The 13912-nt window shown below is 39.7% G+C and overlaps 2 protein-coding genes and 1 long non-coding RNA gene across 4 annotated transcripts in view; 2 read left to right on the forward strand and 1 right to left on the reverse strand.

Moving 5' to 3' along the window:
- Positions 1 to 965: 965 nt before the first annotated feature.
- LOC138032521 (uncharacterized) lies at positions 966 to 2489 on the forward strand. The gene is made up of 3 exons (XR_011128389.1): positions 966 to 1028; positions 1631 to 1711; positions 2350 to 2489. It is a non-coding gene; the product is annotated as an uncharacterized lncRNA (long non-coding RNA).
- A 3940-nt stretch (positions 2490 to 6429) lies between these two features.
- LOC138032520 (neurogenic differentiation factor 1-like) lies at positions 6430 to 7441 on the forward strand. The gene is made up of 2 exons (XM_068880220.1): positions 6430 to 6988; positions 7129 to 7441. Exons 1-2 carry the CDS (start codon positions 6545 to 6547, stop codon positions 7204 to 7206), a joined length of 522 nt encoding a protein of 173 aa, XP_068736321.1. The 5' UTR covers positions 6430 to 6544; the 3' UTR covers positions 7207 to 7441.
- Positions 7442 to 11088: 3647 nt separating this feature from the next.
- The window catches only part of LOC138032517 (DNA-directed RNA polymerase III subunit RPC1-like), a 66167-nt gene continuing 63343 nt past the window's right edge, over positions 11089 to 13912 (reverse strand). For both annotated transcript variants that reach the window (XM_068880217.1, XM_068880216.1), the window contains 2 exons: positions 12785 to 12855; positions 11089 to 11299 (listed from right to left, as the gene is read on the reverse strand). In XM_068880217.1, the coding sequence (XP_068736318.1) occupies positions 11207 to 11299; positions 12785 to 12855 (164 nt within the window). In that variant the 3' untranslated portion in view covers positions 11089 to 11206. The remainder of the gene's footprint in view (positions 11300 to 12784; positions 12856 to 13912) is intronic.

Genomic DNA, 13912 nt, shown 5'->3' on the forward strand with positions numbered 1-13912 from the left:
TTGGGTTAGATTAGTTTATTCAATGTAATTTACATTAGTGTAATAAAGTTTATTTCTGTGGAACACTACAGCTGCACCAGTAATAGCAAAACCGATCATGTATCTGATAAATCTTACTATTACGACGGGAGTGATCCCATTTGAGTGGAAGATGAAAGAATAAAAAAGTCTGCTTACGAGCCAAGTGGCCCATTAGGCCGGAGCTTATCCCGGTTTCTTTAGCATGAAGCGACTAGGACTATTTCTATTCCCCCCTGGATGGGATGCTAGTCCATCGCAATGTTACCCCCAGCATTAAATTCGCCGGTACCCATTATACACCTGGGTGGAGAGAGGCACCGTGAGAGTAAAGTATCTTGCTCCAGTGAATACAAGAACACAACACAATGTTCCTGGCCGGGGCCCGAACCCGGACCACTCGATCCGGAGTCGAGCGCACTGTCTTTCTTAACTGTTCATGACCTACTGTCAGTCTACCAGTCAGGTTTCCCGCTGGAAAAACTCTACCGAAACTGCAGTGGTCTATCTCGTCGATGGTCTTTTAGACTTCATGGATAGGCAAACGTTTACTGGAGCAATGTTCATTGATTCTGAAAAAAGCATTTGACTTAGTCGACCATGAATGTTTCAGTTCTCAACAAATTGGAACACCACCGGTGTAAGAGGTAGCAGTCTAGATTGTTTCCGGAAATATCTTACGACACGAACCCAAAGAGTACACTTCGGAAAGGATCTGTCTTCTGGCCGAGCTGAGACCTACATAAATGACCTGCCCAGTGTATAGAAAACTGCTATATAAATATGTATGCGGATGACACTGTTCTATACTTCACGAATGCTTGTGCGTTCGAGATAAATAGGGTACTGCAGAATGATCTAAATAGAGTCTAATTAGCACATAACCAAAAGAATATTTTTGTGGCCGCCATTTATGCATTCGGTTGATATTTATTTATTTATTTACAGATTCAGTATGCAATGTGCAATACTAGGTGGACAGAACAAAAGGACACGAAGTCCCCTACAAGGTTAAGCCACCCAACCCACCTCCAGTGAAAATATGTCCCTAACCAACCCCATAAGCCATTAATTAAAAACAACAGTTACAGTTAGAGTAGAGTGAAAAACGTCAATTAACACGAGCACACAGTTAAAGTTCGTATACTACGACATTTTGGGCATGCAATCTTATAAGATCTTATGTTATCCTGATCAAAGACTAACCTTAACCTCTCTAAAAAGAAAGCCTTAAGCTTACTTTTAAAAGTACTAAGAATGGTAATGCCCTTGATATTATTGGGTAAAGCATTCCAAGTATTGACTATACGTATGAAATAAGTATCTCTAAAACTAGACGTTCTTGGAATGCAGTTATACTTTAAATTTAAACCAGAGGAGCCACGCCTTGTAGAACCAGTAGCAAATGTAACGTATTTGCATAAATCAACAGCAAGCAAGCCATTTTTACACTTAAAGAAAAAGACTAAGTCTAAGTATTCCAACCAATAATTTAGTGGTAAGAGATTCAAAAGCACAAGTCTCTCCTTGTAGCTAGCGTTCGGGTATTTGCATAGAAATTTAGTGGCCCTACGTTGAATGGATTCAATAAGTAATATATTTCTACTAACAGACTGAGGGGCCCACAATTGACTACAATACCCCAAGTGGGATCTGACTAGAGCTAAATAAAGAGCCTTAAGGGCGTTACTAGGTAAGTCTGTGGAACAGTTTCTCTTTATGAAGCCAAGCATTTTGTTAGCCTTTGCTGATATCTGTTCAATATGGTCGTTCTACGATACTGAAGTTTTTTGTCACTGCCACTCCAAGATCTCTTTGGGATGACACGCACTTTAATTGGTCCATTCTGTTGATGATGTAGACACGGTCAAAGCTACAGAGTTTTCGTGAGATACGAAGATTCACACATTTCTTCGGCTGAAAGTCTAATTCGTTTAGAGTAGCCCAGTCACACAGATTGTCCAAGTCTATTTGAAGGTCAGTCGAGTCTTCTACGGAGTTAACACTTTTGAAACACTTGGAATCGTCAGCAAACATTGCTAAGTTTGAGTTCTGTATTACATCTGGCAAGTCGTTGACGTAGATGAGAAAAAGTATGGGTCCCAGTATGGAACCCTGTGGGACCCCAGACTTTACTTCCACCCACGAAGAATGACAACCATTTATAACAACCCGCTGCTTCCTACCAGTAAGGTAATTTTTGAACCAGTGAAGTAAAGGACCACTAACTCTAACGTTTTTAAGTTTACAGAGCAGCCTTGCGTGGCAAACTGAATCGAAAGCTTTAGAGAAGTCCAGATATATGATGTCAGTTTCTTTACCTTTATCAAGGACAGAAGCGATGTCGTGGAATACCTCAACAAGCTGACTTGCACAGGATACCCCAGCTTGGAAGCCGCACTGCGCAGTATGGAGAATATCAGAAATGTGAGGGACAAGTTTGCGAGCGACACACTTTTCCTGGATCTTGGATACGATCGGTAGGAGCGAGATAGGTCTGTAATTTAACACCGTTAATACCGTGGTCCGTTCTTATGGACCGGAGGGATGTTGGCTTCCTTCCACTCTGATAGGTAGAGGCCAGTTTTTAAGGAGAAATTAATAAAGGCAGACAAAGACGAAGATAATGATATTGCACAGTTTTTCAGAATGATTGCAGGAAGTTTGTCTGGACCAGTAGCTTTTGATGTGTCAAGTTGAGAAAGCAGAGATACAACTTCTTCAGAAGGAACTTGAATCACTTCTAGCAAATCAGGGATGTAAGAGCACATCGCGGTCGTGTCGGGAAAAGAACAATTAGCGTGATCTTTGAAGATAGATTTAAAGCAATCATTGAAAGCTTCAGCGCGAACCAGGTCGTCTGTAATTGAGGTTCCCCTATAATCAACTTTGCCAGGGATTGGATTTCTTTTGTTTCTAAAACTGTAATAAGACCAAAAACGCTTCGGATTAGATGAGGCCTCATTTACTATTTTCTGCAATCTCGCCGGATCCAGTTTTTGATGCTCTGTCTTGTTTTACGAAACTTTTCTTTGAGTTGTTGGTTTTGCGAAAACTTCACTCGTTTCCATAGCGTTCTTTTCTTCCTGATTGCTGATGCGAGATCTATATTTATCCAAGGAGGTTTATTTGAACTTCGTCGTGAAACTGTGGGAATGTGTGTATCTATGGCAGTGAAAACAAAACTGCACCATTGATTCCATGCCTCGTTAAACTCCTCCTGGGATTTGACATTCTCAACACCAGAGCTGAGAGGTAACAAGGACAGTTCTTTGTTCAGTGAGTCAAAATCTGCATTTTTGAAATCAAAACAAAATTTATGATTTGAATCCTTAAGTTCCCCAGAAAAGTCGATGTCGAAAACGACCGGGTAATGGTCAGACGGCAGACCAGCTTCTGCAAAATATTTCACTCCTGCATCCCTTATTTGACTATAGGAATGTCGCATGGGGTGAAATCTTGGACTGATTTTGTAAAGAGCTTCTGCGTCGGCAAGATCGTGCAGCTCGAATTATTCTTCGAAAGAAAAGCTTAAGAGATACCCTTTGCATCCTTGGCTGGTTAGAATTAGCCCATCGAAGAAAATCACGCAAATGCGATGATTTTAGTTTCTAAGTCTTTTATTATTCTTGTACCGAAATATCTTAGGCAGTACTTTACAAGGAATAGGGCTTTTCATGATCATGCGACGGCAAGAAGTATGGGCCTGCACCCACCAAATCCAAAAACCAAAATGGGAAAGAGAACTTTTAAATATATACAGCCTGCGTAACAGGTGATTCCAGCGTTCGAAAAGCGAATCATTTTTCTGGCTGCGCGAGAATAGGGCGAGCGCAAAAGAAACTTGGAGATGGGAGGGGAAAAGGATTTTTCCATATTCTAATTGGCTCTTGAGAAAATCCATTGTAAAGCTGGCCAATAGAATTTTTCGTATGCACGTCACGCACTTGGACGCCACGGAAAAACTATTTAGAATTTTGAAAAAGCCTGACACTTTTTGTTAGCTTATTATCTCTTGAGCGATAAAATGCAGTTTGTTTGGATGTCCGTGTTAACGCAAGGGTTATTCATTCAGCGGAGCAGACAAGGTCAGTTTCACGTTTGAGTGCTTGCGCTCGCTATCTGAAATAAAAACGTGAAGGCAGTTTCAAATACTACATTTTATTAGCTTTCCAGTGGTATAAAGTTTCCTTGGGTTCCTTTAAAAACAAAGTAAACAAGAGAGATTTTCCGAAAGACACCCCTGAAGGTTGACAAGAACCTTAAGAGGTTGTACCTCGCCGTTTTGACCTTTTAGAATGATAAGAACAACAACAAGAAGCTGTATTTGTACTCACAAAAACTAGCACCTTAGGAATTTCATTACAGGTATTTTAAAGAGTATAGGCTACCCCGAATAAAACCATAAGGGTTAACAATACGGCAGTCTCAATGCTAAGACAGAGGCTAAGATATTGTCAAAAGAATGAAGGGGGTAGTTTCTAAAGAAACTGTGGTGCTGCGTCGGTGGGGAAGTAGTATACAAAAATTTGGTTTTTAACAACGGAGTTGATAATGTAAATTGACCACCGTACAGAGATTCTAAAAGATGAAGTTTCGAGCGTTAGCCCTTCCTTAGAGTGAATCCACTCTGGATTCGTAAATTGTTACCTCTGTTATTAAAGGGATTCGCAAAACGGTATTTTCCCTTCACTAATTTCCTAAAAAAATTATTCAAGTGTAGGGTAGAGTTTTGGAATAGTCACCTGGGATAGAATGTTCATACGGCAGTCTCAATCCTAGTTGTTAGGAGGAACAACAATAATACATCTTATTCGATTGTTTAACATATAATACCCGCGGTTGTTTTGCGAGTTGCGTGGTATTTTTTGAGCCCCGCAGGGGTGAGTAAAAACACGAGCAATGAACAAAATGTCCGCGAGTATTATATGTTTGTTGTTGGACGGTTTTGTCAAATACTCCGTTTCAATCTAAATCATCATTTTACAACTCGTGGTGGTGTAAGGTAAGTGGCCGTGGCCATGCCACTCGCGAAACCGACTGCATAACCGCTTGAAAGCAATTGTACAACACTAAGGTCGTCTTACAAAAGTGTGTTACAAAAAACTATCATTCGCTTCCATAACCGATAAGGTTGCCGCTTCTTTTGGGTCGAATTTATTGACTTATAGTAGACTAGAACTCGTGGTTCAAAAATGATCCTTACCTTCCCAAAGATTTCATGTAATAGTTTTCGTCTTAGTTAAATTCATAAAAGAAGCCTTTTTTGTCGGAGCGATTTAAGGTCAGGTGGATTTTGTAATATACCATTCTGCCGACTCCGCGGCTGCTTTGATTTCTGTTGTCTTGGTGGACATCCCATAATATCTATTTCAAACAATAGAATTCAAGATTGCCACCATACCGTTAAAAAAGTGCAATGGTTAAGACTTCATAAACTATATATTAAACGTATTTTCTGAATACAAGCTCCTTTCTGCAACGAGTGCTCTTGTTCTTTACACCTTAAGTTAAATACTTAATCATAAATGGCATTTTTCCTACATTCAATTTGTTTTCTATCGAAAGAAATCATAGCATAACTTTGAACGCCTTTCCGAGAATGAACGGCTTTGGGTAAACAAACTGACTGACAAAAATTCATGATGAAAATCGTTTCTAACCTACGATTAAATTTAATTCCTGCAAACGTATTCAAAGTTAGAGGGTATTTACATGAGATCGGAACGAACTCAGACCGGCATGACTTCGTACCGGCCTCTATACATTTCTTCTTTTGCGTTTACATGAGACCGGCCTGGCAATGAACTCAGAGTGGTCTGACTTCGTCTCGATTAGTGGACCGAGACGAGAAGCTCTCGTACCGGTCTCATGTAAATGACAACAAATCTCAGACCGGTGACAGCCTGTATGCCTTTGGGTCAGCGATACATTTATTATACAAAAGATGTTATTTCGTCCCGGTTCCATGTAAACGACTGCAAAAATTTCATGGAGGTCTGAGTTCGTCCCGGTGTCATGTCAATACCCCCCTTGGTCATCATTCCTTTTGACAGCAAACAAATCGAACGTGGGAAAAGTGCCATATTTCAAACCAAATATACATTAAACTTACACAACCCGACAAGTTTCTTTTCAAACAAAATCGATCTTGGTCGTCCCGATTCTGTGCGTTTTGGGAAAACTTGATATATTGAAGAGATACGCAAGACATGCGTGTCTTGATTATAACAATGAAAAAAGCTTTTACATGAACAAGTTTCAAAAACAATTATAATAAAGAGGCTTAAATTAAAAAGCCACAAATTGCCAAGATTAGCGGCTTGATAGAAACGAGGCTGTTCGGAGCACGCGCAAAACCAAAAGCGTGTATGGCTTTTGTCATGGTAATTACAGAGTCCCTGCACGCGTGCTGTAAAGAAAGATGTGTTACATCCCACACAATAGACAGTGAACTAGCGATAGCTGAAAGACCAGCAAGAGCGACAAAACAGCATCTGTGAGGTACAACACTTTGACCAAAATTATGACAAAAGGAGTTGGCGAAGACAACAACATCAATGAGCAAATCGCACCTACAACCAAGGAAGTAAACTCAGGCGACAACTCCAGATACAGAAAGTGGGCTCAGCTGGATCGAAGTCGCAGACTGAAGGCGAGTGCACGGGAAAGAAAGCGACGGCATGTTTTGAACAACGCTTTAGAACTTTTACGGAAGAAGGTGCCTTGTGTGGACCAGAATCCGCAAAAACTATCTAAAATCGAGGTACTACGAATGGCTATTGACTATATAGCAATGCTGAGTTGTTATTTGAAAGGCTCCCAACCTGCAGCAGTGTTTCCCGGACACCTTCCACCAGTCGAAATGACAACAACGGCTATTGCGCCAAATATATCAGGAGCAACAAACTTACTCATGCACGATCAAGCTGTTACAATTGTTGTTCCAAAAGCACTAGAGCAATTTCAGGTAAAATATGACTGACATTGTTTGGAAATTATTTTGGAAGGAAAAAGCTCTGTGTAATTTTGGTAAAGACACTGCGCATCTCTTGATAATTTGATACGCCGTTTTAAGTAAGTAATTTGATGTCTGATTCGTTTCCACAGCCACAGGATCATTACGGCATCAAAAGCTCTGAACTGGATGTCTATCTGAAAGGATTTCAAGACTTTTCACACGACTAAGAGGAAATAATCACTTACATATTCATTTATTTGTAAGATATTGTAGATAGTTTTCAATTGCATACTCGTTTTTGCTATTCAACAAGAGAGGACTAAACATGCAATGATGTATTATAGAGTTTAACGAACAGCTTTAATTGAGTAAAGTGTCTTTATCGAGCGAGCTTACAGCTGTTTCTTGTCAATATGTTACTATAATAAATGAATCAATTATATAAAGTTGTTTCCAAACACACTTAACTGTGGTTAACTTTGCTTATCGATCGAGTTGCTCACCAGTTGTCAGTAAACCGACACAATTTTCGTAACCTGCGTTTTTTGTTTTTTTTCTGTTGCGGTGATATGATATGGCTTTTGAGCTTGCATAGCTTCAAAATGGAAGCAAACAAACAGGACCTAAACACTTATCGAGGAGTTAACAAAGCTAGTTATGATAATTCCTTTTGCGGCTCGATTCAGAATTACGTAGAGCCGTTGTATAGAAAAACGCGCGCCGAAATTCGAGACGATTTTTTTTCAGGTCATTTGAAATATACAGTGAATAGAAATTATGAATGCATTTCAGGCCTGAAGTCGCTTAAATTAGGCGCCTAAGTGGGGTCTTTTGTCTGAAGACCACGTGGAAAATACTTAAGATATCACGCACGAGAAACGGATTCGCTCTTAATCGCGCGTGGGTAGAGACACACACGATAGTAACACATACTGGATTAAAACTGAAAGTCTCAAATGTCCACTGTGAGCGACAGCTAATTCATCAATTCTATAAATCGAACTTTTCCACATTGATTAAATCATTCGCATTAAAAACAATATCCGTAGTACCTGTCAAATCTCTGCATGGATGTCAAGAATTTGATAAAATCGAATTAACTAAGCGGCTAAAGCGAGTTTGGGAGTTATGTTAGCTTTCACGATTTGTTTTTAATGATGAAAACAGAAGAACCAAGCGGAATTTTACTCAAGGATTGAGTCTATTCATTATTAGACAACAGAGTTTGCGTTTCGTGTATTCGCGTTGAGTATTACACGTGGCTTGGTTATTAAACAATAGAAATGGTTTTCTTTTCTCGGTATCTTAGCAACTTACGAAATGAGTCTGAGCAGTAACTGAGTATTGCGACAAAGAACAGAATGGCCGTTCTTGCAATTGAAGAGATTTAATAAAGAAATCAAATCATAGCAAGGAATCAATTGAAGGAAGAATTAGCATGTGTGTATAGTTGAAGGGCGAGTTTCGTCGGTTTCTGCAAAGATCCTTTTTAATTTGCTGACTGGGGTGGGTGCCGTTACTGTGTAAGATTAAACAACTTGGAAAACTTGTTAACCTAGCAAAACAAGACGATACTGCGGTCGAACAGGGGAAATGAAATTACATTCCGAGTTATTTTAGACCCGTGTAACCAAAAAAATTATTTAAGGGGAAAAATAGTGAAGTCTTCAGTTCGTCAATAAAAGAAAACACTTTCTGTGCCTTTATTTAATTTCGTTATTCATTATCAGCGCTTTAGACTGCTCCCTTGAAAAGGGAATTGTGCCACCTGGTACCAAGAAGCTTCAAACGAAGCTTGGATATGTACACTGACCACGAAAATAAGAATAGTCAAAGAGTGCCTTGGTAACAAAAGGGAAAAATCGTTTTAATATAACCAAGGAAATTATTATTAGATGTAAATAACACCGGTATTACGAAATTCATGATATAAGAAAAGCATAGTCTTGAGCCCCACCAAAAAACTCACATCCACTCTGATAAAACTCTGGTTTCATCCACTCTGATAAAACCATATCTCGCATGCTGTTGTCTCCGAAGTCGTTGGTTCCCACTTCCGTGTTCGGCACAGTTCGGGAGATGTCGACAGTTGAGGGGAGTGAAAGACTGTTCGAAAATTAGTTTGCCGATGTCCTCTTTTAAAGGGGAGATTACAGGGGAAAACAGTTTTGCTGGCCGGTATGATAATGATAATTCTGTTGTAATCGCATCTTTTCTTTACGTCTTAAACCAGTGCAAGTTTGTTATCGTTTTTGCAATCAATGAGACAAAGGAGTTTTAATGAATCAGATTGGATTGTCAGCACTTCCAAGTCACAATTTGGTAGTCAAATGTCTACAGGGGCGGATTATCCGCAATTGTCGCTTGCATCGATGTAATCAAGTATAACTTTATTTACCCACATTTCTCCGAAAAGCTGACTGACGGCTCACTTGAACCAGCTTCCAGAGCTGCCTTTTATTTACAGTTTCCTCAAAAAAGCGACCTCTCTATAATGGCTTAGATCTGGCTAAACAATGATGAGGATGCATGGAGATGGTTGCGGCACGAGTCAAAGTTCAAATCAGCGGGAGACATCGAGAAAATTTAATTCTGGACGAAACTCGGACGCACTCTTTAAACGTCACTGCAGGTGACACTGGACAACTACCTGGCCCAAGGCAATGGTCTGAGTCAGCGGGAAGATTATGACTGAGTTAGACTGTTTCCAGTATAGCAGATGAAGCACTGTTTACAGTCAAAACCTGATGGAAGGCCAACATTCGTTCGCATGGCTCAGCAAATTATTCGGGGGAACAGTGTTAGCACAGAAAAAAATGCAAAAACTCTGAGAGAATGACCAGATGTTTGCCGCGAAACAAAAATCACACAGTCAAACTTTTGTGAAAAGGTACTATAAAAACAGCAGAGTGCATCAAGCCGATAAAACAAATTAACACTTAAAGGATCACTGACAGATTAAAAATGTTCCCAAAGGAGTAGCAATTCCTTTTAGAAAGTTGATCTTTTGTTCACTTAAACAATATCTAGCACGCGCAGAAACCTCAAAAAAAGATTTTAAAAAAGTCGATTTACGCCTTTTAAAGATACTGAACAGCCAGATCGAACTTTTCTCTTGTTTGAAAAGGGCAATTATGCTTCCACGTGGTGTAAAATGTTGCAGATCAAGTCAAAACACACACGTGTGGATTCTAAATAAGCGTGAAGGTAATCAATTTCAATCAAATTGTGTCTGTTTTCGATGGTTTGAGTTTGGTTACCGAGGCTTTTGTTGTTCTATCCACTCAAAGCTCCGTGAAGCCTTCAGTGTATTAGTCAACTAGAAAAAGGCCCAAAAACAGATTTTAGGAACAATGCATTAAGCACCCGAAGTTTAACGTGAAGAGTTTAAGAAATTACGCTGCAACATTTACATCAGAGTTAGCATGGAAAAGATAAAAATCAAGGAATTCAATACGCCGTGATTTTGAACACTACCATCAAACTCGTTCCAAGTTAAAATTTCTTAACTCTTTCATTCGGTGTGGCCTTTTTTCAATAGTGTGCTCTGCATCATAGGAAAGTTTAAAAGATGGCTTCTTTTCAATACAGTCACGCAGATCCAACGGAGCCTTTTTCGTATTATTTGAAAAGGCTTTAAATCGGTGAAAATTTCAATCATATCTTGGCCCACTCGGAAAAGGAGACGAGTCCGTGTAGCACGGAATCGCGCCTCGTATGAAACTCCGATTGTCAGTTCGGATGCACTCGCACAAAGCTTGGTCCAAGCTTCAAAGCCACCTGTATACTGCAACGATTAAAATTACCGACAATGGTGTTGTCGCAATGGAAGGGTTTGGCTTCTATTTGTCATTTCAAAAACGAAATTTCATCTGTATATTTAAGTCTACAGTTTATAAAAACATGATAGTGACACCAAGAAAGTGTTTAAATCGAATGTCCATTAGCATGTTCACAACAACTAAGGCAAGTTTCGAATCTTTTATACACTTCTCGTTGCATTGATCACGAGAACTTTCTTCACACCACAAATTGAACTAAAAGCAGTACGTTTATATTTTCTTGTCAGGCCCAGTTTCTGCGAGCCATGGATTTGTCAAGAGACGATATTTCTTATTCTAACCAGTCGCTTTTAATGAATATCCTTCCCTTTTCTTAAATACAATGCTGAAAATTTAGTCTCTATATCAAATTACATGAATTTTCTAGCTATTATTAATTTGAAATCTACCCCACATCTGCTGTTGTAGGCTGCGGCAAATGAAATTCAGGGTTGTCAAACAATAAATTCCGGTGGCTTGGTGGTCCGCTTTTCGCTGGTGTGTGTAATGTTAAGGATAATGTACATTGCACAACAAGCTCAAAGTGGAATTCATTTAAGGAAGCTGGGGAGGGGGAGGGGAAGGGGAAGACCTACAAAGGCAGAGGGGGAGGATGGGGGGGGGGGGGGGGGGGGGTTGGTAAAGGAAGGAGTCAATCTCCGTGATACGAAAAAGCAGACTGGGCAATCTCGAGGCTGCTTACCGCGGATGCTTACATTAAAACGGGAGGTTGTTACTACTATTTGTCAGATAAGGGGCAATTTGCTTTTTTTTTTCAAAAAGATGATTTTTCCACAACGAAACATGAACTTTCCGCCATTAGTCGCTGATTCATGTTCAAAGATCACATGCGACGGCGTAAATGAATTACCGAAATCTCAGTGCGTTGAATTTCTCCTTGCCTCAAATTATTCCCTTCAATTTGCAAAAGTTACATCTAAAACCAACGATGTGCCTTTTCCCCTCGACCCATTTCAATGTGAATTTATCACCAGCGGCAGTCACGACGCGAGACCGAGCACAGGAATATCCGTCAGATAACGTCAAATATAGTTTTCATTTCCTTGTAACAAGGACAACTTCTGGTTTGCAAAGAACATTTGTTATGTCATCTTAGAACACAGCTATGCCTCTTAATGTTGGGTTTTTAAGTCAAATAGTCAAATAAAAGCCAGATTTGCCAACCATAACTTTGCAAGAGACGCAAAATTTCACGCAGGAAGCTGTTGTTTACAACAGGTGAATAGATATAAACAAATGCATTTTAAGTTGTACCTATTCTTGGTTTGCACTCACGTGATTAGACGGTCATGTTGGTGCACAAAACAAAAGCAAAATGTCGCTCGGTCAACACTCATGACATTGCACATTTTGTAACAATTACACGACGCAATACCCCATTTTAATATTACAAGCTTACCGCTGTAAAAAGAATGAACCAGGCAGAATTAGAGATTTAGTTCAACAAGAAATAGCGTTTCTGAGCTAAAGCCGCGCTGATCCACAGTATTAACGTCTAAAAACCACTTTGAGAACGGTTAGTTGTCACTTGTTTTGATGGGCACCACTATGTCAATACTCTTAAAAAAAAATCGAGTTTGTCTCCAGCATAGTGAATATCGAAAACTGTAACGAGAAGCCATCAATCTGGGTTCGAGTCTCTGCCTCGCCTATTCTGAATCTTCTCTGCATGTTTAAAACGGTTGTTTCTTAAATTTAAAGTAGATTGTACATCGTGTAAGTTGAATAAAAACGGAAATGTCAGTTTGAGGGATGGCCATGTGTGGTGACCATTTCGCTGGCGTTTTGCATAATAAAAGAGGCAAATTCCCAGAAGACTTTTTCGCTATTGTTCAGTATACCAACATGGCGTCAGATGGCGTCAGACACAAGCCAAGGATTGTCTAATAAAAGACATTTACGAGTACTGTACATTGACTGCATCAAGGGATTATTTCAACCATTAAGAAGTGTGTAAAGGATATCTGTGAAGAAGCTTGAACATTCCTGTGCCAATACTCATTGGAATTCCCATAATGATGCATTCGCTTACCCCTGCAGAGGAGATATAACTTGATAAGCCAACTGAAAATCATAATATCTATCAGGTTCAACACCCGCAATGATTGGCTAATTCTGCGTCCGTTTTGTACAGTATGACTGGTTTGACTTCATAGTGTGCCTTCGAACTCTATTTAAGGACGATGCCCACTATTGTTATTGCGCGTACGTTCTGCGCATCTCGAGATACTCGGATTTCCTACGGGTGGTGCTCATTGACACAGGGATATTTTTTTGCGCGGTTCAAAACTATGCGGAGAAAGCAGAACTTAGCAAGTGATCTTGGTATCCAAAAAGAAAATTGGGGGTAACCAGGCAATTTTCAGAGATAATTAAGCTTGGAAAAGAACGCCATGCATTGCTTTGCATTTCAGAGCTTTTTACAAATATTGTTGATTAATTATCTTCGAAAAATGACTGGTAACCCCCAATTTTATTTTTGGACTTCAATAACACTTGTTAAGATCTGCTTTTCCCGTATATTCAGTAAATCGCCCAAAAATACCTTTGAATTAGTAAGCAGCATTCTTAATTGTCAATCAGCACAGCAAGCTACCTTGTTTTCTTACTTCGAAATTGGCCCGTAAGCGACTTTAGTGGAAAAACGTTGGCGATGACTTAATATAAGCTTCTCCTGCTCGTTTAGCGAAAGAAATGTATTTTAAGTAACCTTGCGGGACGAAAACGACCAACCTGACCATTTTTTGTTACTCCAATGGTTTGGAACCCTGAAGAGAAGTTAAGTAGCCGAAGGAAATTCTCCTTTTTCACTGATGCTCTTAAACCGAAGCAGTGTAAGCCAAAACCCCTCCGAGCTTTCGTATTTTCTCAGTACTACTACTAAAACGAAATTTTCACTTTGACCTATTGGAATTTCCGAAACATAGAGTCAGGATGATAATGGCAGAGGAACAGGGGTGGCGCATTTCATTTTCCTGGCTTCGTCTGGATGGTAAAATTCGCTTGGTGAATGTTCGTTATCTTCGGCATCTAGGAGAGAACTTTGAACGGTAACCTTTTAAATTTCAAACTAAATTCCGCTTGATATAAT

The sequence above is a fragment of the Montipora capricornis genome, chromosome 14 (assembly GCF_036669925.1).
Source record: "Montipora capricornis isolate CH-2021 chromosome 14, ASM3666992v2, whole genome shotgun sequence".
In the NCBI taxonomy this organism is placed as follows: domain Eukaryota; kingdom Metazoa; phylum Cnidaria; class Anthozoa; order Scleractinia; family Acroporidae; genus Montipora; species Montipora capricornis.